At 39.6% G+C, this 27015-nt stretch overlaps 1 protein-coding gene across 6 annotated transcripts in view; it reads left to right on the top strand.

Annotated features, from left to right (window-relative positions):
* Positions 1-24786, top strand: part of usp54b (ubiquitin specific peptidase 54b) — a 198240-nt gene extending 173454 nt beyond the window's left edge. For 5 of the 6 annotated variants that reach the window (XM_063002872.1, XM_063002873.1, XM_063002868.1 and 2 more), the window contains 5 exons: positions 8163-8337; positions 15213-16126; positions 18064-18173; positions 19358-19477; positions 23808-24786. In XM_063002872.1, the coding sequence (XP_062858942.1) occupies positions 8163-8337; positions 15213-16126; positions 18064-18173; positions 19358-19477; positions 23808-23879 (1391 nt within the window). In that variant the 3' untranslated portion in view covers positions 23880-24786. Of the gene's footprint in view, positions 1-8162; positions 8338-15212; positions 16127-18063; positions 18174-19035; positions 19478-23807 lie in introns of those variants that run through there. The other variant, XM_063002874.1, reaches the window with a different exon arrangement.
* The last annotated feature ends 2229 nt before the right edge of the window (positions 24787-27015 follow it).

Here is a 27015-nt window from a genome sequence, read left to right as displayed (position 1 = left end):
GAGAAAGCATATTGCAACTGGATAATTGGTTACGCTAAAAGTCGGGAGAAAATGCATTAAAAAAAGAATGCACTTTGGTTTTTCACTATCTCTAAGAGATCAGATGTTTTTGTTTTGCCAGTGTCAATGCCATTCATGACCAAGAGTTCTAAAGACCATAAAAAGCCTTTCTTACTTATAGGGTCAAAAGTGATGTTATATAAGCGTGTTTAGCTGCACTATGACATTGTATAAGCAGCATGTCCGAGAATGCAGCAGTTGGCCTGATGTTTTTTTTTTATAAAAAGCTAGTGTTAGCTTTACTTTTTGAGAGTTTTAAGTTTTGTATACTCCCAACACACTCGATTTAGCTTGTTAGGTATTGGGTTTGTTTGGTGTATGTATTGTGTATTAGGAACAGGGCAGCATGGTGGCTCAGTGGGTAGCACCTGGGTTCAATTTCCAGGTGGAGTGGTCCTTTCTGTGTGGAGTTTGCATGTTCTCCCCATGTCTGTGTGGGTCTGGTCAGGTGAATTGGAGATACAAAATTGTCCATGACTGTTTGACACTGAGCTTGTGAACTTATAAACCTTGTGTAACGAGTAATATTGTTTCTGTCATGAATGTAACCAAAGTGTGTAAAACATGACATCAAAATCCTTATAAATAAATAAATGTATTAGGGACAAGAATATACGCCTGGGGAAATGTGTCTACAGCCTCAGCTTTTCTAAAACCTATCCCTGCATGAGTGGCAGGAATAGTTCTACCGATTTGTTTAGTTTGAATTCACACGCATTTTCATATTGGAAAGCACAGTAACTTCAATGCAAATTGTAGTGTTTCTCATATTATTAAACCTGCCAGTTCTTTCAGCATTGCATCCACTCTGTATCCTCATGGGAGTGAACAGCAGAGGCTCAGCGATCGTTATTCACTGTTATAGAGAGGCAACAGTGTAATTCGATTTACTGGTGCATTGGTCAATATTTAATTCTATTAAATATAACCTGATATAGCTGGACAACACGATAAAAGTGATTTTTAAACAATATAATTAAAGCAAATCTATTACATGTTTGAGAAGACTGGCTTTTTTTTTTTTTTTTTTCTTGGCAACGCTCATTGTTTTGAGGGGCCACCACAGTGCATCAGGGCGGTGGTAGCCTATCGGTTAAGGTACTGGACCATGAGTAGATGCTTAACCCTCAATTGCTTAGACAGTATGCTGTCACAGTACTGTGGGTCGCTTTGGATAAAAGTGTCTGTTAAATGCTGAAAATGGAAATGTAAGTGGATCATTCTGGTGAATGCCCTGAATGCCCTTCCTGACACAACCCTCCTTGTTTTTATTTGGTTTTAAGACTGGCACTGAGTAGTCACGGACAAATACACCTCCCAATGGCTAGACTGTTTGACTCCCCAGACAGACAATCTCTGTGGTAGTGGGCTGACACATTTTACTGCTGCGCAACCCCAGTGCCCACCTTGCCACAGTCCTAACTTCTTACAAATGAAAGCATGACAAACTTACCACACCCTCATGTGTGTTGATGATTATTTAAATCTTATGTAAAGACAACATTTATAATCACACATATGGAATTTTCAGCAGTGTCCTAAACTGCAGGTAGTGTTTACTAAAGCAATAAGCCACGACAGGCCATGCGTTACTGTGATTTTAGCACGGGAATGACGTTTTTGGCACGACGCGAAGCGGAGTGCCTAAAACTTCTTTCCCGTGCTAAAATCATAGCAGTAACACACGGTCTCGAGTGGCTTATTGCTTTTATAAAATGGCGGTCAACATAAAATACAATAAATACAACAATGTTTAATTCATAAATGTATTTATTGTGTATAACTTACAATAAAGCATTCTTCCGCGACGCAAGGTAGTTCGATTAACAGTGTTGCTAGGCAACATGAGGGCGAAAATAACATTAACTATTTCTTTTCAGTGGCGTATTAATATGGAATGATGTGAGGTGGTCCTAGGTGTGCGTTTATCGGGGATTTTACAACGGCTTCAAACGCGGCTCAGCCAATCAGATTTTAGGACCGGAACTATCCGTTTTATAATAGTAGTTGTGCACTCATATGGCATATCATTTAATGAGGTGGTGTGCATTTTGGGTTGCATCTTGTTCCAATCTGCTTTCTTTTGATTGGCTTATAAATTTTAAATTGAGTTTGTTCCCACCCTAATAAAAGTTTGTTCAAGCCAGTTCTCAGACATAGATGTTATCCCAGATGTGCACTCTTGTTGCATAAATGCCTAACACTGGGAGAATAATGATGGGCTAACTGTAATAGTGATGCCTAAAAATATACTTTTTCTTGTCTGATGCCTCTGTATCATTTTAAAAAACTAGCACCAGATGTCCTCTTTTTACACTCTTTTTTACTCTGGATCCAGGTTCCTGTGTTTTGTCCAAAGTGTTGGATGTATGATTAATTAGGAAAGAGAAATTTTCAGCCAGGCAAAACTTGCCAATGAGCTATTTATACCACGCCCCACTCACAAAGCGCTATCCAGGTCAACAAACACTCCATGTCCCTGGCTGTTCTGTTCTAATCTGTGTGTGTGCGTGTGTATGGTACAGTTACAGAACAGAAAAAAGCCAGGTTACATAATCATAACCTTTTGAAAGCTTAGGTGAAATTTCTTTGGCTTATGAATGCAAACTGTACCTCACACTTACAAGTTTTGGACTGAAAAGCTCTTTAGCCATGTTCCTACACAATGTTATCTGTTTTTTGCATGGATGGCCCAGATTAAGACAGCTGCTACTGTGACCCCATAATCCATCAGTTCTCGCTCTTTCACTTGTCCTTTACGTTCTCTCTCACCAACTGTGTGTCTGTTTATGTTTGTCTTTCTCTCATTCAGTCTGTCTGTGTATTGGGTCTTATGTGCTGTCTATGTTTCTGCTTGCTGTGTGCAGTGTGTATTTTGCTGGCACTAAACCCTCTTTTCTGCACTCTTTCCGTGCCTCCGTTCTCTCTTCTTTGAGGGGTGTGGGCATCTGCAGCAGTTACAGTGAAGCAAAGAGTAGCTAGTGTTGATAACCTTAAATGTTCTGAAAATAGCATATTTATGAACGAGTTAATAATGTTTCAGTCTCAAATTTAACACAAGTTTTGGGGAGCCATGGCAACACTCATGTGTTCTCTATGTAACAGCTGCGGACAGGAGAGCAACCAAATAAGCAGTTCATTTGCTAAAATTTATTTCAATGTACAGTCAAGCCGGAAAGTCTGCACACCCCTTTCACCTATAATAGATTGAGTTCTTTTTTTTTTTTTGCCTCAAACATCTACACACAATCGCCAATTGTGTGTGAAAACAGGGTTTAAAAAATATGCTATTTTATTTTACTGACAAAAATGGTTTATTTAGGGGTTACATATCTGTACACACCCTTAGCCTAATACTTGGTTGATGCAAGGCGTCTTGGGAAAGAAGCTACGAGCTTGGCACACTTGTTTCTGCTCATTCCTCTTGGCATATCCTTGCAAGCTGTGTCAGGTTGGATGGGGAGTGTCGGTACACAGCCATTTTCAGCTCCTTCCACAGATGTTCAATTGGATTCAGGTCTGGGCTCTGGCTGGGCCACTCAAGGACATTCACAGACTTTTTTCGAAGCTACTCCTTTGTTCTCTTGGCTGTATGCTTCAGGTCGTTGTCATGTTGGAAAGTAAACCTTCGCCCCAGTCTGAGGTTCAGAGCGCTCTGGAGCAGGTTTTCTTCAAGGATCTCGGTGTACTTAGCTGCATTCATCTTTCCCTTTATCAGGACTAGTTGCCCCGGTCTCGCTGCTGAAAAACATCTCCACATCATGAGGCTGCCACCGTCATGCTTCACTGTAGGGGATGGCATTAGCTAGGTGATGAGCGGTGCCTGATATCAGTGAAAAAAAAAATGCACCTCAGCTTACTTTTGGGTGTCATATCAAAGGGTGTGCACACTTGTGTAAAATTTTTAATAAATTAGCACAAATGTCTAATTGTGGGCTATTTTGTGTAGAATTTTGTGACAAAAAAGAACTCAATCTATTTTAAAATGAGTGTAATGTAATAAAACGTGGAGAAGGTGAAAGGGGTGTGCAGACTTTCCGTCTTGACTGTGTACTCACCCAGTACTTCATAAAGTACACTGATCTGACAAATAGATTTGTTGATTTTTTATATGCTGCACCAGCACACCTTATTGGTATACAATTATTGACTGTAGCTTATCTTTTGCTCATTTTATAACCCTGTTAAAACCAGGTGATGGTTCTCAGCACTGCAATGACATTAACATGGTAATGATGTAGTAGTGTTTGTTGTTCCGGTATAAGTGTATTAGGTGCAGCAGTGTTGTTCAGATTTTTAAACACTATGTAAACTTACTTTTCTTTTTTTTTAATTAGGAACACATTGGTCGAGTTGTCAAAAGGATCCAGCTGTCAGGAAATATGACACTGCTGGTAAAGATTTTTAAGAGTAGCTTGGATGGCAAAGAAGATAAATAAATGTATCTGTACTAAATGAAACTTAACTTCTCACTTAAAGCCCAGAACTGATGCTCTTTTATTTTGGACACATTATGACAAAATATTTGTTGGCTATATACAGGTCCTTCTCAAAAAATTTGCATATTGTGATAAAGTTCATTATTTTCCATAATGTAATGATAAAAATTAAACTTTCATATATTTTAGATTCATTGCACACCAACTGAAATATTTCAGGTCTTTTATTGTTTTAATACTGATGATTCTGGCATACAGCTCATGAAAACCCAAAATTCCTATCTCAAAAAATTAGCATATCATGAAAAGGTTCTCTAAACGAGCTATTAACCTAATCATCTGAATCAACGAATTAACTCTAAACACCTGCAAAAGATTCCTGAGGCTTTTAAAAACTCCCAGCCTGGTTCATTACTCAAAACTGCAATCATGGGTAAGACTGCCGACCTGACTGCTGTCCAGAAGGCCATCATTGACACCCTCAAGCAAGAGGGTAAGACACAGAAAGAAATTTCTGAACGAATAGGCTGTTCCCAGAGTGCTGTATCAAGGCACCTCAGTGGGAAGTCTGTGGGAAGGAAAAAGTGTGGCAGAAAACGCTGCACAACGAGAAGAGGTGACCGGACCCTGAGGAAGATTGTGGAGAAGGGCCGATTCCAGACCTTGGGGGACCTGCGGAAGCAGTGGACTGAGTCTGGAGTAGAAACATCCAGAGCCACCGTGCACAGGCGTGTGCAGGAAATGGGCTACAGGTGCCGCATTCCCCAGGTCAAGCCACTTTTGAACCAGAAACAGCGGCAGAAGCGCCTGACCTGGGCTACAGAGAAGCAGCACTGGACTGTTGCTCAGTGGTCCAAAGTACTGTTTTCGGAAATCAAGGTGCCAGAGTCTGGAGGAAGACTGGGGAGAAGGAAATGCCAAAATGCCTGAAGTCCAGTGTCAAGTACCCACAGTCAGTGATGGTCTGGGGTGCCATGTCAGCTGCTGGTGTTGGTCCACTGTGTTTTATCAAGGGCAGGGTCAATGCAGCTAGCTATCAGGAGATTTTGGAGCACTTCATGCTTCCATCTGCTGAAAAGCTTTATGGAGATGAAGATTTCATTTTTCAGCACGACCTGGCACCTGCTCACAGTGCCAAAACCACTGGTGAATGGTTTACTGACCATGGTATTACTGTGCTCAATTGGCCTGCCAACTCTCCTGACCTGAACCCCATAGAGAATCTGTGGGATATTGTGAAGAGAAAGTTGAGAGACACAAGACCCAACACTCTGGATGAGCTTAAGGCCACTATCGAAGCATCCTGGGCCTCCATAACACCTCAGCAGTGCCACAGGCTGATTGCCTCCATGCCACGCCGCATTGAAGCAGTCATTTCTGCAAAAGGATTCCCGACCAAGTATTGAGTGCATAACTGAACATAATTATTTGAAGGTTGACTTTTTTTTTTATTAAAAACACTTTTCTTTTATTGGTCGGATGAAATATGCTAATTTTTTGAGAATTTTGGGTTTTCATGAGCTGTATGCCAAAATCATCAGTATTAAAACAATAAAAGACCTGAAATATTTCAGTTGGTGTGCAATGAATCTAAAATATATGAAAGTTTAATTTTTATCATTACATTATGGAAAATAATGAACTTTATCACAATATGCTAATTTTTTGAGAAGGACCTGTACAGTATGTTTGGTTGGAGCGTTTTTCTCCTCCCAACATTGTCACTGCTGCATCTGATGCACTCATACCAGTACAACACACACTACCATGTCATTAGCATGTTAGTGTCACTTCAGTGCTGAGAATGGTTATTTACCCAAATAGCACCTTTGGGGGCTCTGTAGGGGTCAGCAATATCTGATCTGTAATTTTAAATAGATATGATTTTAATTTCTACCCATCATTCTATACGTATTCACCTATTTTAATAAAGTGAAAACATCAAGAGTTTTTTTTTTATTATTATTTAAAAATGTATTAAACATCTAATTTCAGAATCTCTTTTTTCAGACACAGGATATATTTTAAATTTTATTCAAAACTTTGTAAAAGCCACTTCGACAGCTGCAAGTCTTAGATATGTATCTCACAGCTTTGAACACCTGGATTTGGTCAGTTTATCTATTATTTATGACAGATCCTATCACATTGGAACCTATCACATTGGATTGCACATGATTGTACTCTCCACAGGTGTTCATTTGGGGTTTTGGTATTAAGGACATTCAGAAACTTGCCCCAAAGCCAGTCCTGTGTTGTTCTGGCTGTATGGTTGAGGTCATTGTCATGTTAACAGGTGAACTGTCACCCCAGTCTAAGTTTACCTGTTTTTTGGAGGAGGTTATCTTTAAGGTTATTCTTGTATTGGGCTGCATTTATCCATTCCTTAATTCCTATTAGTCTTTCTGGCCCTGGGGTTAAGAATCACCCCACAGTATGATTCTACCACCATCGTGTTTTACTAGAGGGATGGTATTAAGCTTGCATATGCCTTTTATTGAAAGTGGCTTCTGATTTATGAAGTGCTGCATAGATGGATGCTCATCCAACAGGTTTTCTCTGCACAGGACTTTGAAGGGTTTAAAACTGACCAGTGGGATCTTTTTTACCTTCCTGACCAAAGCCCTTTTCCTTTTCAAACTATGCTCATTTAATTCAGATTGCAACAGGTAGACTACAGTTGCGTTTTAGACACATCTCAAGGATCAATAAAGCAAACAGGATGCACCTAACCACAATTTGGGAGGTCACTGAAAATTGTCTAAACATGTTTGTAAATCAAAGAGATTTCACTGTTTTGATCAGTTTAAAATGTAGTTTAAAGCATTATTTCAGGGTTTTTTTTATGGGTGATTTAACATAGATTGATGGGTAAACAATGCATATACACTCACTAAGCCTGCTAATAAATGACTCAGTCAGACTGTTAAGCCAGGGAGATGACAATAAATAAACTGCAAGTTAGTTATAGAGGTAAGGCAAGGGCATGGGTAAATTGCTAATTTTGTCACATGGAATGTCTACCTGATCTTAGATCTCCTATTCCTATAGTCTGGAAATGCCCATTTCACAAACCAATGCGATGAGCGACTTGAAATTTTCACAGCTTAACGGCAGCACTATGTTAATATGAGTATACAAAAACAATCATGAACGATTACGCAGAAATTGTAGTAGTTTTCTTGCTAGTGTATATGTTCAAAGAAACAGCTAATTTTACCATAAGACGTTGTGGAAATCATGCTCTTGTTTAAAAGAATTGTTGTTTGGTTTCTCTCCTGTTGGGACACACTTATCCATACTTGTCCTTCACCGTATGTTTAGCCTTACATAACCTCTCATATGACTATGTTTAGTGAGCAAAATAACACAATAATACATGTTATTTATGGAAAATAAAACAATGATTTTTTTGTTCTTTTGAGTTGAGTTTTTAAATAATCTGCTTTAAGATGTTGTGATAAAACAGTGTGCACAGCTTTGCCTAGTGAACAGTGTGTACCATGTTCTTGGGTGAAAGGTGGGCAGCTTTACTTCACTCGCTCTCCTTCATCTAAACTTCTGTCGTGTCTGTGAGAAAGAAACAGTGTGCATGAGAGCCCCTCATAACTCGGCTTCTTTTCTTTATTTGTTTTTCCCTTTCTTTTTTGTCTACATTTATAGCTAAATTAAGATTTTCCATGCATGAGGGCAGTGCTAACACTCATAGCAGGACTATGGCTGCTGACGCCAAGCTGCAGAAATGCATGAGGAGAGCTCGAGGCCTACAACAGCGCATTCAGCAGCAACAGCAGCAAGAGCAGCCTCAAGAGCACGGCCGTCCACAGGGGCCTCTCAGGTACCTCCACTGTTTACCCCCGTGTGTCTGGTTTACTGCCTGTACCAAAATAATCAGCCTGATACCTTCTGTCTGTCTTTGTTTTCAGTTTAAAATAGATGGCAACCCATAAATCTATATATTTAACCTTTTGTTTTCTGGCAAATCTGCAAATTGTGTATTTTTTCTTCATTCCATAACAATTAAACACCAGTCAATGCTTAAGCAATAGAACATGAGAGGGAGTGTGTTATCCGTGCCGTAGATCATCACAGCCGTGATGTTATTTGCGATAACACACGACCTCAAGTGTTCTATTGCTTTTATACAACAGTTATTACAAAATAAAGAAAGAAAATAAATCAAAGAAGCCCTGAATTTCATATTAATTATGCTTTAATATTGACAATACCTTCCGCCAAAAAGTAGTTCCACACCGAATATAAAGTTTAACACTACAAAGCAGACATCCCAAGTTGCAAAAACTCATTTTAGGGAGGTAAGAACAACGAGAAGAAGAAGGCAAGAACCTCCGAAGGGAAAAAAAGAAATAAAAAACCTCTCTCACACACACCAAAGGATATGGGTGATAACAGAACTCTTAGGAGCTGCTAACTGGGCTATTAAGCTAACTGTTTGCGTTACAAACACATTAAAGTTCCCTACATAGTGCACTAGATTGTGTATCAGATCGCGGATTTATGTTCCCTACATAGTGCACTAGATTGTGTATCAGATCGCGGATTTATGTTCCCTACATAGTGCACTAGATTGTGTATCGGATAACGCATTCATGTTCACTACATAGTGCACTAGACAATATATTAGACAATTGAATTATGTTCCCTACACAGTGCACTAGATTGTATATCAGATAACGGATTTAAAACGCGATCGGGGAAAAAAAGTCTGTGTCGCCTGCGTGCACGTTTGTGTGCATGAAGCTTGTCGTTACTGGCAACGCGTCAGCGGAGTAATACAGTTGTGGTGTGAAAAGACCGTGCTGTTATCACGAATATCAGCACAGTTAGAACGCTTCTCAACCAATCAGATTGTAAGGTCGGAACTACCTGTTGTATAATAATGTATGGTGTGTAAGTGGCAGTCAGGTAATCCTTTTAAATAATAAAAAAATTTTTAGCTATATTGTTGCTGATCTGTGATTTTTACTCAGCTAACTTAAAAATGTCATCAGGATAAGGTCATCAGTTCTTTCAGAGGTTTACAATTAATGTGTCAGTTAATAACTCCCATATGCATGCTAAAAAACCTAAGAACAGTGGAAGACACATCAGTATTGCCATAAACATTTCTATGCAATAAAAAGCAGGCAAATCAAAACAATCATTTTACAATGCACATCATTTTTCATCATTCTGAAGCAAATCATAATGTAAAATCTGCCATTTAATTTTTAGTAGGTTTTGAATTTTAACCAACTGCTTCTATAACTCTGTTAGGACTTTGTAGTCTTTGAAGGACTTTATCTACAGTGCCATGAATATTTGCCTATTTACTGCAAGATATAAATTCTGCCTACCAGCATAACTTAATTTACCACAGATTCTGTGAAAAAACATAAATAAATGAAATAACTTCTGGACTGTGTTCAAGCTGCCTTAAAGTCACTTGAACAGCTTATTTGTGCATTAACAATAATAATAAATGTCACCTTGATCAACCAGACTGTCAGGTATCAAAATTCCCAGCATACATCTCTCCATGGCACCGTCACCAGCCGTTGTTCTTCTCTCTTCGTCGCTTGTCTTGCTTGCGTTTAGCATCACAGGCAAGACTGTGCTCTTGAAAGGGCGGCACGGGTATCCACATCCAACTTTTTCTTCAGCACATCCTTGATCGAGTTGAATGCTCTACATCCTGCTCTCATTCTCTCAAATGTAAATTATTATTTTGAACCTTGGTTGTTTCACATGGTTTGTTTCCAAGTGTTTTTCTTTTATTAATTCTACAGTATTTATTTATTCATTCATTTATTTTAATTTATTTTTTAGTGTAATATCTAGTTGGGTGATGCCCCTAATAGATTAAATTTCCCAGGTAAATAATCACAGAGCAGTAAAACTTTTAGTAGAAAGATTTACAAAGAGAAATAACATTGAGGGCTAAAGATTGATTGACACTGTTTGCATTTCTCTTAATGATATGTCAATCATAAGTCATCCCACGTTACTATGAAGACACAATTTTACCTTTATTATTTCAGAAACACCAAGCAACCATAAAAATAAAAATGAAAATATAAAATGGACTAAAATATAAAGACAATATAAAATAGATGGAAACATAATACCTTTTTGTTGCCATTAAATGACACGTGTTAAATATGGCATTAAAACCCAAATAAATATTAATTCAGAATGCAGTAATACAATGTAACAGTTTATACCAAGTGATGTACAGAAGACTGCAACCTTATAATCATGTAATAGTTGGCTTTTAATGTAAGAATATTAATTAAAAAAAAAGTGGCTACATGGCAGAGCTGGGATTCGAACTCTCAACCTTTCAGTTAATAGACCAAGGCTCTACCCACTAGGCTACCACTGTCCCATTATGCTCATAAATGCAGTGTAAGACACAAACGTCAACTAGAATAATCTTGCAGGTTTTGGATGGTGTGGACCAAAGTCCACAATAAAACCACTACCAGCCCCATTACTGGAAAAGTTGTGAACGAGAATAATCTGTGACTTGTTAATTCTCTGGAACATTTATTAAGGATTGCTAATGTATTAACTTACCAGCTTAGTTACATTTTGTATCTATAAACGTATATATAGATTATAATTTAAACTGGAATTTGATGCCAGCAACACACAAAGAAAAGATGGGACGGAGGCAAGTTTACACTACGTGTTACTTCCTATTATTTACACCTTTTAATTGTTTGGAAACAAAGGATAATAGTTGTGGCAATTTTGTAATTAGAATTTTTACCCATTCTTGCTTGACATGAAGACATGACTGCTTTTATGATGCACCTTACATTTTCAATAAAAAAATAAAAATAAAAAAAAGATATGGACTGTCAGCAGGCCAGTCAAGGACACACACTCTGTCTATGACGCCACACTGCTGTAGTGCATGCAGAATGAGGCCTGGCTTTGTCTTTTTAAAATAACCTTGGACCTGCCATGAAAAGGCATCACCTTCATGGCAGCTTATGTCACTTTAATATCCCATTATAGGCTTTTGCAACAATGGTACTACCATGCATATACAAGCCATCCATGCTCTGGGCACTGAAGAACCCCTGTACCATGACAGATGTTAGCCTTCACACCTTTTCTGATAACAGTCTGAAAGGTCCTTTTTGTCTTTTTAACAAAAGAGCTACGACCCATGACTCTGCTTGCAATGACAAAGACTTTCAAAGATCCTGCTTCAAAAACCCAATCATTATTCTCTTACCTGTTACCTGTTACCTGTTATCTGGTTATTGTTAAATGTGTCACACAGTGTAACTAGAATTTTTTAGAAACTTAGTTTAGTTTGCCTTATTTTGTCACAATGTTTATTAAGGGTGTTAAAAAGATCTAATAAAGTCTATTTTTATATATTTCAAAAATACAACTAAGTTGGAAATCTTTTCTTTTTGAGGATCACAGATTAAATCACAGATTTTTTTTATAGCATTTTACAAAATCTGTTAGCTTTTCTGGAAATGAGGTTAACATAAATAATAACACAGACCAACATGTCTTTGTAGTTACTAGCATTTATTTATTAATCATGGTCAGCAATTAGCATTTTAAAGATGTTTTGGATGTTTGTGCTGGTTCCTAACTAGAATATGTTGTGTGGTGTGTTTGGGAGCCCTAAAGCTTGGGTGTTTATTTATTCATTTATTTTTAATTGCATCATGATCACACCATTCACGTACAAGTTCTCGAAATAAAAGCTTTTGGGAAGGCATTCAACAGCATTTGGCATTAAATATGTTTATGGTGTTTTTTGCTGGTTGCTAACTAGAATTTGTAGTGATTTGAACAGAAACATCAGTACATTAGTATTTAGCAGTATATTTTTTAGAGTAAATAATACCTAAGCAATGTTTAAAAACAACATTAAAATACATTAAAATATAAACATACAGAAATATTATTATTATTATTTAAGATGTATAAAAGCTGGTGTAATTAATTATATGAAATCACTTTAGCAATATTGTCAAACTAATTTAAATCAATTTCTTTTTAAAGTTTGTCCATGAATTAGCTGTAAATTGGGTACAAATGATTCTAAAACAAAAAAAGTTTCTCTGCATGCTTTGTTAGCCCCCCTTTCATGCTGTTCTTCAATGGTCAGGACTCTCCCAGGACCACTACAGAGCAGGTATTATTTGAGTGGTAGATCATTCTCAGCACTGCAGTGACACTGACATGGTGGTGGTGGGTTAGTGTGTGTTGTGCTGGTATGAGTGGATAAGACACAGAAATGCTGATGGAGTTTTTAAACACCTCACTGTCACTGCTGGACTGAGAATAGTCCACCAATCAAAAATGTCCAGCCAACAGCGCCCTGTGGGCAGCGTCCTGTGACCACTGCTGAAGGTCTAGAAGATGACCAACTCAAACAGCAGCAATAGATGAGCGATCGTCTCTGACTTTACATCTACAAGGTGGACCAGCTAGGTAGGAGTGTCTAATAGAGTGCTGCTGTGTCTGATCCACTCATACCAGCACAACACACACTGACACACCACCACCATGTCATTGTCACTGCAGTGCTGAGAATGATCCACCACCTAAATAATACCTGCTCTCTGGTGGTCCTGTGAGGGTCCTGACCATTTAAGAACAGGGTGAAAGCAGGCTAACAAAGCATGCAGAGAAACAGATGGACTACGGTCAGTAATTGTAGAGCTACAAAGTGCTTTTATATGGTAAGTGGAGCTGATAAAATGGGACAGTGAGTGTAGAAACAGGTGGTTTTAATGTTATGGCTGATGGGTGTATAAAACACATAACAATAAGAACAGAGATAGTGATTGAGGGACATAAAACAAAGATTCTGTTAAACTCTTATTTTGACCACACAGGCCACCAACACTGCTTAACAATCACAGCTGCTGCTATCATTATAGCCAAGGTGCTTGTTAAAAAACTTGCTTCTACTTTTGTCAACCGGTAATCATGCTACAGTGTAACTAGAACTGCAGTCAGTGGAGAGGGGTGTGTGTAGGGGTTGAAGTTTGGTTATTTTGTTCTCTATTTTTTCTCTCTCTCCTTCTGTGTGTGCTCATGTGTGTTTTATTGTGTGCTAGTATGTATGTCATATGAAAATAGATAAAAACAGCCTTGAGTCTCCTTGAGCTTAGTCTCTTGATGACAGAGTGCCTTTTAAAAGAGTCCTTGACCATAAAATATTACTCATTACAATTACTATGTGTGAATAAACCTTTAAATACTGAACCAATTCCTGCTTTAAGAATACCTGGATTTCTAAATGGATTCTAACCTCTGGTTTACTGTTTTACCTTTCATTCTAAACTCAAGTATTCCACTTAATAAGATGCAATTGAAGATGTAGGTTGTACCTTCCCAAATGAGAAAAAAACTTACTGGGACAGTATGAAAAATGCAAATAAAATAAAATAGCAGTGTTCCTTACATTTACTTTGACTTTTATTTCATTGCGGACAGTTTGAACCCAAAATATTTCATGTTTTGTCTGCTCAACTTCATTTCATTTGTTAATATACCTCCATTCCTGCATTTCAGCCTGCAACGCATTCCGAAAAAAGTTGGGACGGGGGCAATTTAGGGCTAGTAATGAGGTGAAAAAATTAAATAATTCCAGACGGGTGATGTCAACAGGTGATTGTAATCATGGTTTGGTACAAAAGCAGCATCCAGAAAAGGCTGAGTCTTTGATGAGCAAAGATGGCCAGAGGATCTCCAGTTTGTCAACAAATGTGATGGCAGCACTAAAGCAGAAAAGTACATGATGCAACTGCATTAGATCTTAGAGCAACATGTGCTGCTTTCAAGATGTCATCTTTTCCAGGGACGTCCATGCAATGCAAAATCACATGCTGCACACATTACAAAGGCATGGCTGTGGAAGAAGGGGGTACGGGTACTGGACTGGCCTGCCTGCAGTCCTGACCTGTCCACAACAGAGAATGTGTGGAGAATTTTAAAGGGAAAAATGTGAAAACGACGACCCCGTACTGTTGCACATCTTAAGACGTGTTTGCAGGAAGAATGAGACAAAATAAAAGCTGAAACACTAAATCGCTCGGTCTCCTCTGTGCCAAAATGTCTTTTTTCTGCAATCAAATAAAAGTCAAAGTAAATGTAAGAAATTTTTTTTGCATTTCCCATGCTGTCCCAACTTTTTCTGATTTGGGGTTGTAATAAACTATGTATAAAATCTAAATTTTAGTCTGAATGCTGAACTGATTTTGTTCTCAGTGTTCATGTTAATTTTTTTGTTCTACATTACTGGCACATCCACTATTAATATTATTATTACAGCTTGTGTGACTCTGTGATGTGTTTATGTTTTGATTAGACGCTAAGTACTAGTCATTTATTGGTTAACCGCCTACTAATGACGGATATGGGTTGAAAGAAATTGGCAAAATTTCTAGTGTTAATCTGATTAAAGAATTAAAGATAAAAGAGGAAGAAGAAGGGCAGCAACAGGATGGATGAATACAATTAGAGGAATAAAGAACGAGTCGTTAAGAAGTCTGAGGACCAACGGAAGAGGGTGTTTTGTAGAAACACAATCCAAATGATCGGCAGGAGTCAAAATCAACTTGACAGCACAGGTTTCTTAAAACAATGTTTAGCTTTACAATGATCTGTTCTAGAATTAAGTCCATATTTGCATACTGAGTTTTTTTGTCTTCTTTTTCTATGCAGTGAACAACCTGGCTCGGTCCAAATACTGCTGACAGACAATTTAGAGGAGGTCTGGGAAGTCAATCAGGACACTACCCGTGGCCTGCCCCCTCATGCCCAGATGAAGCCACTTCCCTCTGCTTCACTCTCTGCTTTGAACCTCCAGTCAGTTAGCAGTCCCTGCCCTCCGATATCCAAATCACAACCCCTAGATCCTACCCACGGAAGTGATCACGCACTTAAAGAGATGGAATGGGGGGATGAAAAAGTCCTGCAGTCATCAGACATGCAAAGCCAACCCATGCGCAAGAACCTGGCAATCTCACTTCCCTCTCTGCCCCTGGAATTCTGGGGTGCATTGGATGAAGATGAAGAGCTTTCTGAGCACCAGCAGCCCTCACCTCCACCTTGTTCTTCTTTCTCTACTTCCACTGTTCCTCCTAAATGGAAAGGCACTGCTGACAGCCCAGTCTGGAGCCCCTATCCCGGTGTAGCAAAAGCGTCATGTCAGCCTGATGACAGGGTACAAGAGCATCTCAGAGCCCCTAGATGGCAATGCAACCTTGCTCTTTCTCACTCACCTATAGTGTTCTGCTCCAGCACCAGAACGGTTCCCCTTCCCAAAGCCCGTCATTGGTCCTCCTGGAGCTTGGACCGCCCTGACGCCGTAGTCACGCCACACGAGACTCCTCCAGACCAAAGCCACCTTATCAGATCAATGGTTTCCCCACACTCACCAGGATGGAGCATCCCACCCAACAGTCAAACAAGCTCCAGAAACAAAAGTATCAAAAACGTATCCAACTCTCAGTTTGACCTCAAAGTGGAGACCAAGGCTGCAGAACCCGAGGAGAATGAGCTTACTGAGCTGGACTCACTGTACCAGGCCAGCCTACAAGCCGGCCGTGGTCTTAGTCAAGCCTTAGCAAAACCAGGTACACTCCTCCTACATAGTTTTATAAAATGAGGTTTATGTGTATTCAGTGCATCAACAAACAAATGCTTAAAATAAATACATTAATAAATACATGAATTTTTAATAATTGTGCAAAGATGTATGTGTAACATTTAGTCACAGATGCAGAACAGTTTTAGTCTTCATTAAAATCATTTATTTATTTTTTTTGTCCCAATCTAGTCATGTCCAATTACCCGATAGCATTTTGCTTCCTCTCTATTGCTGCTAACCTCCACTCCTGAGCGAGGAGAGCCATGACTAACACTTGTCCCTTTTATTTACATTTTCATTTGTGGCATTTAGTAGATGCTTTTATTTAAAGCGACTTACAGTACTGTGACACTATATTGTCTAAGCAATTGAGGCTTAAGGACCTTGCTCAGAGGCCAAACAGTGGCAACCTGGCAATGGTGGGGCTTGAACCAGTGACCTTTTGATTACTAGTCCAATACCTTAACTGCTAGGCTACCACTGCCCTTTCTACACGTGTAGCCGACTGCGTCTTTTTACCTGCACAACACGAGTTCATATGGGGCTCAGTCTCACGCGTGGAGAGTCACGCACTGATCTCCATTATCTCTTGTCTCTGTGCAGGTGCCATCGATTAGCCAGCAGAGGTCATAATTGCATCAGTTATGAGAAATCCTCTCAAGCAAACAACCCAACAAATGAGCCAATCATTGTTTCTGTCGGCGACCAGCCTGTTTCGAACTAACGAGTTTGAGATGTCAGCTCTGGTGTGCTAGCATGTTTTACCGCTGCACCTAATCATTTTTTTTGTTTATGTATTTTCTCCCCTTTTCTCCCTTTTTAGCGTGTCCAATTGCCTGATTGTGTCATGCTTCCTCTCCACCAATGCTGATCCCTGCTCTGATTGAGGAGAACGAAGCTAACCCACACCCCCTCTGACACGTGGGCAGCATGCCGTATGCATTTTATCACCTGCACTTTGACGAGTGCAGTGCAGCTCAGCGTTGTGTACAGAGAGGACACACCCTGAGAGCACTCTTTTCTTATCTCTGTGCAGGCGCCATCAATCAGCCAGCAGAGTCGTAATTGCACCAGTCATGGGAGAGAGACCCTATCCAGCTTGGTCCCGCCCAAATCTGAACAACAGGCCAATCGATGTTCATGTGGCCGCTCAGCCTTAGCTGGTAGGCAGAGCTGAGATTCGATACGATGTATTCGAGGTCCCAGCTCTGGTTCCAGCGTGTGTTTATACAGCTGCGCCACCTGAGCGGCCCTAATCATTAAAATCTTAACACTGCCAGAACATACATGCTTCTTAAAATTATGCACATTTTTAATTCATAATATTGACGTGTTTGACAGTGAGATTTAAATTACAAAATATTCAGATCCCTTGAGATTTTACAAACTTTACTGTGAATTAATAATCAAAAACTGAAATCTTTTATTAATTATTAGTTATTTTGCAATAACACTCCAAATCGTGATCAGGAACATCCTGTTTGCTTTAATAATCCTTATGTGTGATGTATGATGTAATCTAAACAGACTTTTTTTAACCATGGTGCCATGTTAAAATACCCTCACCTTGGTTAGACATAATTAAATGAATTAAAATCAGTAGTTATACAATTAATTATGCAAATTAGGAATATTAGCCACTTTATATATTGTCAAAATGTAATTGATAGTCTATTTGATTCTCTGCTGGATATTGAGACCCTGTCAGTGGTTCCAAGCCTTTCACTGAATCATGGCACACCTACACTACATTCCCTACATCACATATCATCCGCCTTGACATGAACAGATGTGTCGCCAGCCAGACACACAAGGACACAAGGACTCCGTCTGAAAACGACCAACAAATCTAGCATTTTTATACCAAACACATTAAAAGACTATTACACATGAGTAACTAGTAAACTATTGTGTTTTTTATAGCACGGAAACTTCTTTTTGGGGTGGGGCGCTCACAGACCCCTACGGCTGAGCAGGAGAGGACTGCATTTGGAGCGCCAGGATCTCACAGCTTTAACGCACACCCAGACCTGGTGAGTCATTTACATGCAGCATATTGCCATGCAGTAGTAGAGTTTTTTGGCAACCAGTTTTTTATGGAAATATATACATTTGCAGTCAAAAACATGACTTTGTTAAATAAACCTTTTTTTCTGTTTCATTTTATATATATTTTTTTTTATTATTATTTTATGACCGCTTTATTCTGGTTAGGGTTGTAAAGCAGTGGTCCCCAATCTTTTTTGCACCATGGACTGCTTTCATATAAGATATAATTTCACGGACCGGCGGGTGTAGGAGGATTTAAAATAAAATTGTATGACAAGCATAATAAAAAACACAAAGTGCATAACAATACTACTTACTAATGATGGAAAATCATTGGGAACCCTGAGCTTTCTTTTGCTGCAATGAGACGCTCCCACCTAGGTGTGATAGGAGACAATAACACCTGAAGTGTGTTTGTTATGTCCAGTCCACTCTGTAACTTTGTCTTGGTGGCTGTCACTGAAACGGAAGCAGTGTTTTCATTGCTTTTGTAGCGATCTCTGGATATTCTCCCTTGACTGAAATCGGTACTTGTCAAACGCATCAAGAGCAACAGACGGATGTTATTAAAAGAGAATCCGTTTTTTCAAAATAAAACATCTTTCGGAGTGTGATTGTCAATAAAACAGAAAAAAATATTTAAAAAAAATATTTAAAAAATGATTTTATATATATATATATATATATACAGTATATATTATATATATATATTTTTTTTTGATTATTTGTCTTATGTAAAGCGTCTTTGAGTATCTTGAAAAGCGCTATATAAATAAAATGTATTATGTATTATTATTATTATATTATTATATATACAGTATATATATATTCTTTTTTTCTGTGCAGTAATAAATGACACAAGGACCAGTACCGGCCCATGGCTCGGTGTTTGGGGACCACTGTTGTAGAGGATATGGCTTCCCCAGAGTCACTGGGCACAGTGCATTAACATGCCCTGGACAGGACATCAATCCCCCAACACTACAGTCCAAATGATGCATTCTAGAACCACTGATTTAACAACCAAAGAAACATTCGACTGTCTGAGATCATAAATAAGCTACATTTTGTATTGCGTAAATCTGGCTTTAAATGAATGAAGTGTACGTAACAGCTTGTCAGTGTTTGTTGACTGAGTATGTTTATGAATGCCACTTTTTCTTTCTAGTCTTTCTCAGTGGCAGACCGGGAGCAGTATGATTCCGATCACCTGCGCCGCATTGCTCGCAGCCTGAGTGGGACCGCTGTTGGACGACGGGAGGACCATCTCGCGGTCTCACAAAGCTTTGTATGTACAACACACTTTTTACTGACTTAGACATATATAACTAGTAAGAGTAAACGAGGAATTAAAAGCCACTTAAACCAACAAACATTTATACTACGGAACCTCACATATGCTATATACTGTACATACAAAAGTATTGGGACACCCGACACATTACTCTTACAGGTCCTTAGATAACCTCCCATTTTAATTCCATAGGGAGTAATATGGAGTTGGTTTGAACCTGGCTTCAGGTCATCCCAAAGGGGTTCAATACGGTTGAGGTTAAGGCTTTACCACCAAATTTACCCAACCATGCCTTTATGGACCTTGCTTTGTGCACTGCAGCACAGTCATGCTGGAACTGTTCCTACGAATGTTCTTCAAAAAGTTTCCACACTTTTTTAACTCTTATTTATTAAGAATTTCAAAAACAAATGACATCACTTTTCTACATAATCACCTTCCGATGCATTTTTCCCAGTGTCTTACCAACTTTTTAATGACATCAGCAAATAATGTTTTTGGTTGAGCGTGTAGCCACTGATGCAGCACTGCTTTCACATCATCATCACATAAAATCTTCTTCCCCTTAAAGCTTCTTTGAGCAGTCCAAAAAGGTGGAAATCAGATGGTGCTAAATCTGGACTATAAGCCCTCTCTAAGTCTTTGAGACACGACCAATTACTACTCCTTCCACCCTTACCATTTCCAATGAAAATATAAAAGTGCAGAAACTTTTTGAAGATCCCTTGTACAAAGTCAGAAGCATACAATTGTCAAAAATGTCTTGATATGCTGAAACTTTAACGTTTCTCTTCTCCTGAACTAAGAGGCCCAGACTAACCCCTAAAAAACAACCCCATAGCCCCATTAGCCCCATTAGCTTTCCTACACCTAACTTTGAAGTTGGCACAGTGCAATCAGGCAGGTAGCATTTTCCTGGCATTTGTCAAACCAAGACTCGAAGAATAGATAAGCGCAACTAATCACTCCTCAGAACGTTTCCACTGCTCCAGAGTCCAGTGCTGCATGCTTTACATCAACCCTACCAACAATTGGCAATGTGCTTGGTGATGTAAGGCCATGAAGCTCCCAATGAACTTTATTTTTGTTATGTTAATGCCAGAGGAGGTTTGGAACTCTGCAGTTATTGGGTCAACTGAGTTGCTAAACACTTCAATTTTTCAGTAATACCCTCTCACAGTTGATTGTGGAATATCTAGGAGGGAAAAAATTGCAGTGGTTGCAAGAGAGGCATCCTATTACAGTACCATGCTTAAAATCACTGAGCTCTTTAGAGTGACCCATTTTGTCAGACTGCATGACAAGGTGCTTGATTTTATTCACCATAGGACTAAATGAAACATCTGAATTTAATGGTTAAGATGTGCATCCCAATACTTTTGTCCATATAGTGTTTATTAAGTAAGTGAGCTCCACTTTGTAGAGCTCCACATATAGAAATTGGGTTATAAGACTGATTTGCTGCTGTCTTTTAAAGCAAGCCTCTAAATGCTTAAGGTAGAGAGACTGCTAGCGCAGGTGCTAAAATTGGCTTTGAGGTGACAGTTAGGCTAAGGGGCTGTGGGAATAGGAACAGGATATGCGCCCTGGAAATCTGATCACAGTGCTATCACTTTAGCATGAGAGTGAACACTCAAACAGCTACTTTTACTTTAGCCTGTGCCGTATGTGCTGCCTGTTCCCTGTCAATCACAGCGAAGCTTCATCTTATCATACAGAAACACTACTCTAACTCACTGCTAACTTACTCATTTATTTGTTAGTTATAAGGGTTTTACCCCCACGTTTAATTACAAAACAGTCATAGCCAGTGCCAGGATATCAGTTATACCTGCATTGATAACTGCAGTTATTCTAACACATTGTTTCTTTATATATATATATAATTTTTCCCACTTTTTTTCCCACTTTTTTCCCCCAATTTTCTCCCCAAATCTAGTCGTGTCCAATTACCCTGATTGCGTCCTCTATACTGATTCGACCCTTCACCGCTGACTGAGGACGCCTCTCAACTGACATACGCCCCCTCCAGCACGTACAGTCAGTACAGACTGCATTTTTCACCTGCACGAGTCGAGTTCAGTCCAGCTCAGTCAGAAGGCAGAGCTGAGATTCGATACAATGTATTCGAAACACCAACTCTGGTGCGCTAGCGTACTTTATCGCTGCGCCACCTGAGCGGGGCACATTGTTTCTTAATGCTTTCATTGCTTTAAGATGTTGAGCTTTGAAGTTTAATTAGCTGTGCTATTGACCCGGTCAGGCATCCAACAGGCACGATTGGATGATCCTAAAGAAGGTTTTTAATGAGGTTCCTAATTGCTGCTGCAAATTTGACCTCTGTCGGCTGGTTGAGCTGTCTGCTTGATGGTTGGATGATCACTGAATAGCATAATGTGGCTCTTTGGTTATGTGAGACCACTTCAGGCTTGTAAAAAGAAGCAGATGATGACTGCATGTGTCTCTCTGCCATCAAATAAATAGAAAAAATAGAATAAAAAAGTAACAAGATTAATTCTGTTTGTTTATTTATTCATATTTTCCTGACTGACCACTGCATTGGCTTTTCCTGTTCAAATATGGGTTTATAAAAGAAAAAACTAAAATATTTTTCATAAACTCGCCACAAGCAGCAGTCAGTGGAAATTGACACATCTGTTCTTCCGGGTGCATTTTATGAAGCTGATTTATTTAAAAGGTTTAAGACGAGGTCCAGAATGGCTTTCTAATGACTATATCTGCTCACTACAAATGAGTATGACATTAATTCATTGTAGACCAAGTGAATTCACTCTAAACCCAGTTGAAATAACTCTGAGATTCAGCCATATACACCGATCATCCATAACATTAAAACCACCTCCTTGTTTCTACACCTACAGTCCATTTTATCAGCTCCACTTACCATATAGAAGCACTTTGTAGTTCTACAGTTACTGACTGTAGTCCATCTGTTTCTCTGCATACCTTTTTAATACATACCTTTTTTTAACCTCTGTTCTTCAATGGTCAGGACCCTCACAGGACCACTACAGAGTAGGTATTATTTGGGTGGTGGGTCATTCTCAACACTGCAGTGACACTGACATGGTGGTGGTGTGTTAGAGTGTTTTGTGCTGGTATGAGTGGATAAGACACAGCAATGCTGCTGGAGTTTTTAAACACCTCACCGCCACTGCTGGACTGAGAATAGTCCAGCCAACAGTGTCCGGTGAGCAGCGTCCTGTGACCACTGATGAAGGTCTCGAAGATGACCAACTCAAACAGCAGCAATAGATGAGTGATCGTCTCTGACTTTACATCTACAAGGTGGACCAACTAGGTAGGAGTGTCTAATAAGGTGGACAGTAAGTGGACACAGTATTTAAAAACTCCAGCAGCACTGCTGTGTCTGATCCACTCATACCAGCACAACACACACTAACACACCACCACCATGTCAGTGTCACTGCAGTGCTGAGAATCATCCACCACCCAAATAATACCTACTCTGTGGTGGTCCTGTGGGGGTCCTGACCATTGAAGAACAGAGTAAAAGGAGGTTAAAAAGCATGCAGAGTAACAGATGGACTACAGTCAGTAATTGTAGAACTACAAAGTGCTTCTATATGGTAAGTGGAGCTGATAAAATGGACAGTGAATGAAGAAACAAGAAGGTGGTTTTAATGTTATGGCTGATGGGTGTATATTGTATATTGAAAATTTATTTATTGGCTACCCAATGAGTAGTGAAATGAATGAACCCACACACACCATATCCCATGTTCCTCGACTAATACTGCCATCATGTGTCCACATCCTATACTGTACCTCTACTTAAAATAATCCTTTCGTATACTCATGCTAACATCCATTTCCTACACAACATGTATGCATGACCTGTTTTGCTGCCCTCCATCTTTTTCTGTTTCTCACTTCTTAACAGCTGCATGCATGGGCTTGTTGTGCACACATCTGTGCTCCTTACATGCAAGTCTGAAGGACACCAGGTTCACATATCACACTTCCTATCACACTTCATCATTTTTTATTAAGCCATGATACCCTTCATTTATCTCATGTATATTCAGTTGCCTTTGCAGGCACCCATGCTTTCTGTATATTGCTAAAATAAAACTGAAATGTCTGTCTCCCCTTTTTCATGGATTTGTTCAGTTAATTCTGCTTGAATTATTAATATGAAGAGGCTTTTCCAAAACACTCTATTGTGCTTTATTTGATACACTCTCTTTTATTATAATCTCCACTGATGTGATCTAAGTTCCATTTTAATTGGTTTTGGATTCTGTTCTTTAAAACACTTGGCCATTCTTCCCTCTTGCAGGACTTGTCCAGAGGGTCTCAGAGTTTTTGGCTGTGCCTGACCGGGGTCAAGCTCAATCCAGTCCAGCAATGAAACATGGCAGCCCTGTGCTAATGATGTCCTTGACGACCACCACCTAATCATCCTGGCATTAGCAGCACTGGCACTGGACAAGCTTTGTCCTCCTCTCTGAATGCATCTGCACGATCCTTGCAGGAATCCCTGCATATTGTCATATGAAAACTTGCTAACAAAGATTGATTTCAGCTTTTCTAGCTCTGGCAGTAGCAGATCTTTGATGATCCCTACAGTCCATCTGTAGCTGTAGCTCTCTGTCCACGATGGGCATGTTGTCTCCTGTGTCTTCCTTCCCTCCTTCTAACTTGTTCCCAGTGTGCTCTAAGCTGCCTTCCTTTTCAACGGCCATGTATAGTGCATCTGGGTCAGCCTCCTTTAGACCTCCTGCCTCTGTCCTGCAAAGCAGTTTGATAAAGTGCATACACTTCCTGCCCACAGCATGGCAAAGGATAATCTTTACTGGAATTATTTTCTTTACTGCACTGTTTGGGATAATGTGTTAAAGTGGGCAGCTCTGTGTGATTCGAGTGTGTGCTTGTTTGTGAGTGTGTGTGGTGCTAGCAGCATGCTATGGTACAGACGAGGTTCTAAACCTGGGCTCTGCCAGAGTGAGCCACCCTACCCCATGCACTTAACTTAATTAAATGCACTGCGTGGAGCTGCAAAGCTAGATGCATCCAGGCTAACTTTTTAATATCTCTGAGGTCCATTTAGCCACTCCACAGCAGACATAATTAGTGTGTGTGTGTGTGTGTGTGTGTGGTGGGGGGGGAAGGACATATATTTAGCTCTTGGTTGAAACTAAATATACCTGTGATGAAAGGAAAACCTGATCATTGAACTTTTTGGGGATATTTGCTGTGTCTCTATTAAGAAAAATGTTATTTTTTAACAAATATGCAGATTAATTTAAAACTAGTAAAACTAAAGAGCCAAAAAGATTATATACAGTATATACAGTGTATCACAAAAGTGAGTACACCCCTCTCATTTCTGCAGATATTTAAGTATATCTTTTCATGGGACAACACTGACAAAATGACACTTTGACACAATGAAAAGTAGTCTGTGTGCAGCTTATATAACAGTGTAAATTTATTCTTCCCTCAAAATAACTCAATATACAGCCATTAATGTCTAAACCACCGGCAACAAAAGTGAGTACACCCCTAAGAGACTACACCCCTAAATGTCCAAATTGAGCACTGCTTGTCATTTTCCCTCCAAAATGTCATGTGATTTGTTAGTGTTACTAGGTCTCAGGTGTGCATAGGGAGCAGGTGTGTTCAATTTAGTAGTACAGCTCTCACACTCTCTCATACTGGTCACTGAAAGTTCCAACATGGCACCTCATGGCAAAGAACTCTCTGAGGATCTTAAAAGACGAATTGTTGCGCTACATGAAGATGGCCAAGGCTACAAGAAGATTGCCAACACCCTGAAACTGAGCTGCAGCACAGTGGCCAAGATCATCCAGCGTTTTAAAAGAGCAGGGTCCACTCAGAACAGACCTCGCGTTGGTCGTCCAAAGAAGCTGAGTGCACGTGCTCAGCGTCACATCCAACTGCTGTCTTTGAAAGATAGGCGCAGGAGTGCTGTCAGCATTGCTGCAGAGATTGAAAAGGTGGGGGGTCAGCCTGTCAGTGCTCAGACCATACGCCGCACACTACATCAAATTGGTCTGCATGGCTGTCACCCCAGAAGGAAGCCTCTTCTGAAGTCTCTACACAAGAAAGCCCGCAAACAGTTTGCTGAAGACATGTCAACAAAGGACATGGATTACTGGAACCATGTCCTATGGTCTGATGAGACCAAGATTAATTTGTTTGGTTCAGATGGTCTCAAGCATGTGTGGCGGCAATCAGGTGAGGAGTACAAAGATAAGTGTGTCATGCCTACAGTCAAGCATGGTGGTGGGAATGCCATGGTCTGGGGCTGCATGAGTGCAGCAGGTGTTGGGGAGTTACATTTCATTGAGGGACACATGAACTCCAATATGTACTGTGAAATACTGAAGCAGAGCATGATCCCCTCCCTCCGGAAACTGGGTCGCAGGGCAGTGTTCCAGCATGATAATGACCCCAAACACACCTCTAAGACGACCACTGCTTTATTGAAGAGGCTGAGGGTAAAGGTGATGGACTGGCCAAGCATGTCTCCAGACCTAAACCCAATAGAACATCTTTGGGGCATCCTCAAGCGGAAGGTGGAGGAGCGCAAAGTCTCGAATATCCGCCAGCTCCGTGATGTCGTCATGGAGGAGTGGAAAAGCATTCCAGTGGCAACCTGTGAAGCTCTGGTAAACTCCATGCCCAGGAGAGTTAAGGCAGTTCTGGGAAATAATTGTGGCCACACAAAATATTGACACTTCAGGAACTTTCACTAAGGGGTGTACTCACTTTTGTTGCCGGTGGTTTAGACATTAATGGCTGTATATTGAGTTATTTTGAGGGAAGAACAAATTTACACTGTTATATAAGCTGCACACAGACTACTTTTCATTGTGTCAAAGTGTCATTTTGTCAGTGTTGTCCCATGAAAAGATATACTTAAATATCTGCAGAAATGTGAGGGGTGTACTCACTTTTGTGATACACTGTAGCTTAACTGAAGTTAAGGTTACAGTTAGTGTTTAGGTTTATATAGCTCCAGTATTAAATCATTCAGTTAGATCAGTAGGAATACCCTTTTAAAGTTTTGTTTACACACACTTGTAGGGAAATAGTTTTTCATGTAGATCTTGGAATTTTTTCTTTACTGTGTCAAAAAAGACAAAATCTGCTTGGTCAAGACAAGAACCTTGTCTTTTTGAACATATTTAAACATATGGATATTTGAGCTTCATTTGGACAGTATTGAGAGATGGAACTTATATAAATTAACAAATAAAACTGAAAAAATTACTTTTAAACACAAGTTGTAAAATGCAATAAACTAAAATGAATATTTATTGTGAGGAAAAAGTTAGGACACCCTATGCCCTAATAGCTGATATTTCCCCCTTTGGCTGAAATAACCTCAATTAGACATTTCCTCTAACCATCTACCGTCTCTGACATCAACTAGGAGAAAGTTTTTCCCACTCCTCCATGCAGAATATCTTCAGCTGTGTGAGGTTTGAGGGGTTTCTTGCATGCACAGCTCGTTTCAA

This window comes from Trichomycterus rosablanca, chromosome 10 (assembly GCF_030014385.1).
Source record: "Trichomycterus rosablanca isolate fTriRos1 chromosome 10, fTriRos1.hap1, whole genome shotgun sequence".
In the NCBI taxonomy this organism is placed as follows: Eukaryota; Metazoa; Chordata; class Actinopteri; order Siluriformes; family Trichomycteridae; genus Trichomycterus; species Trichomycterus rosablanca.
This window is presented reverse-complemented; position numbering and strand designations above follow the sequence as displayed.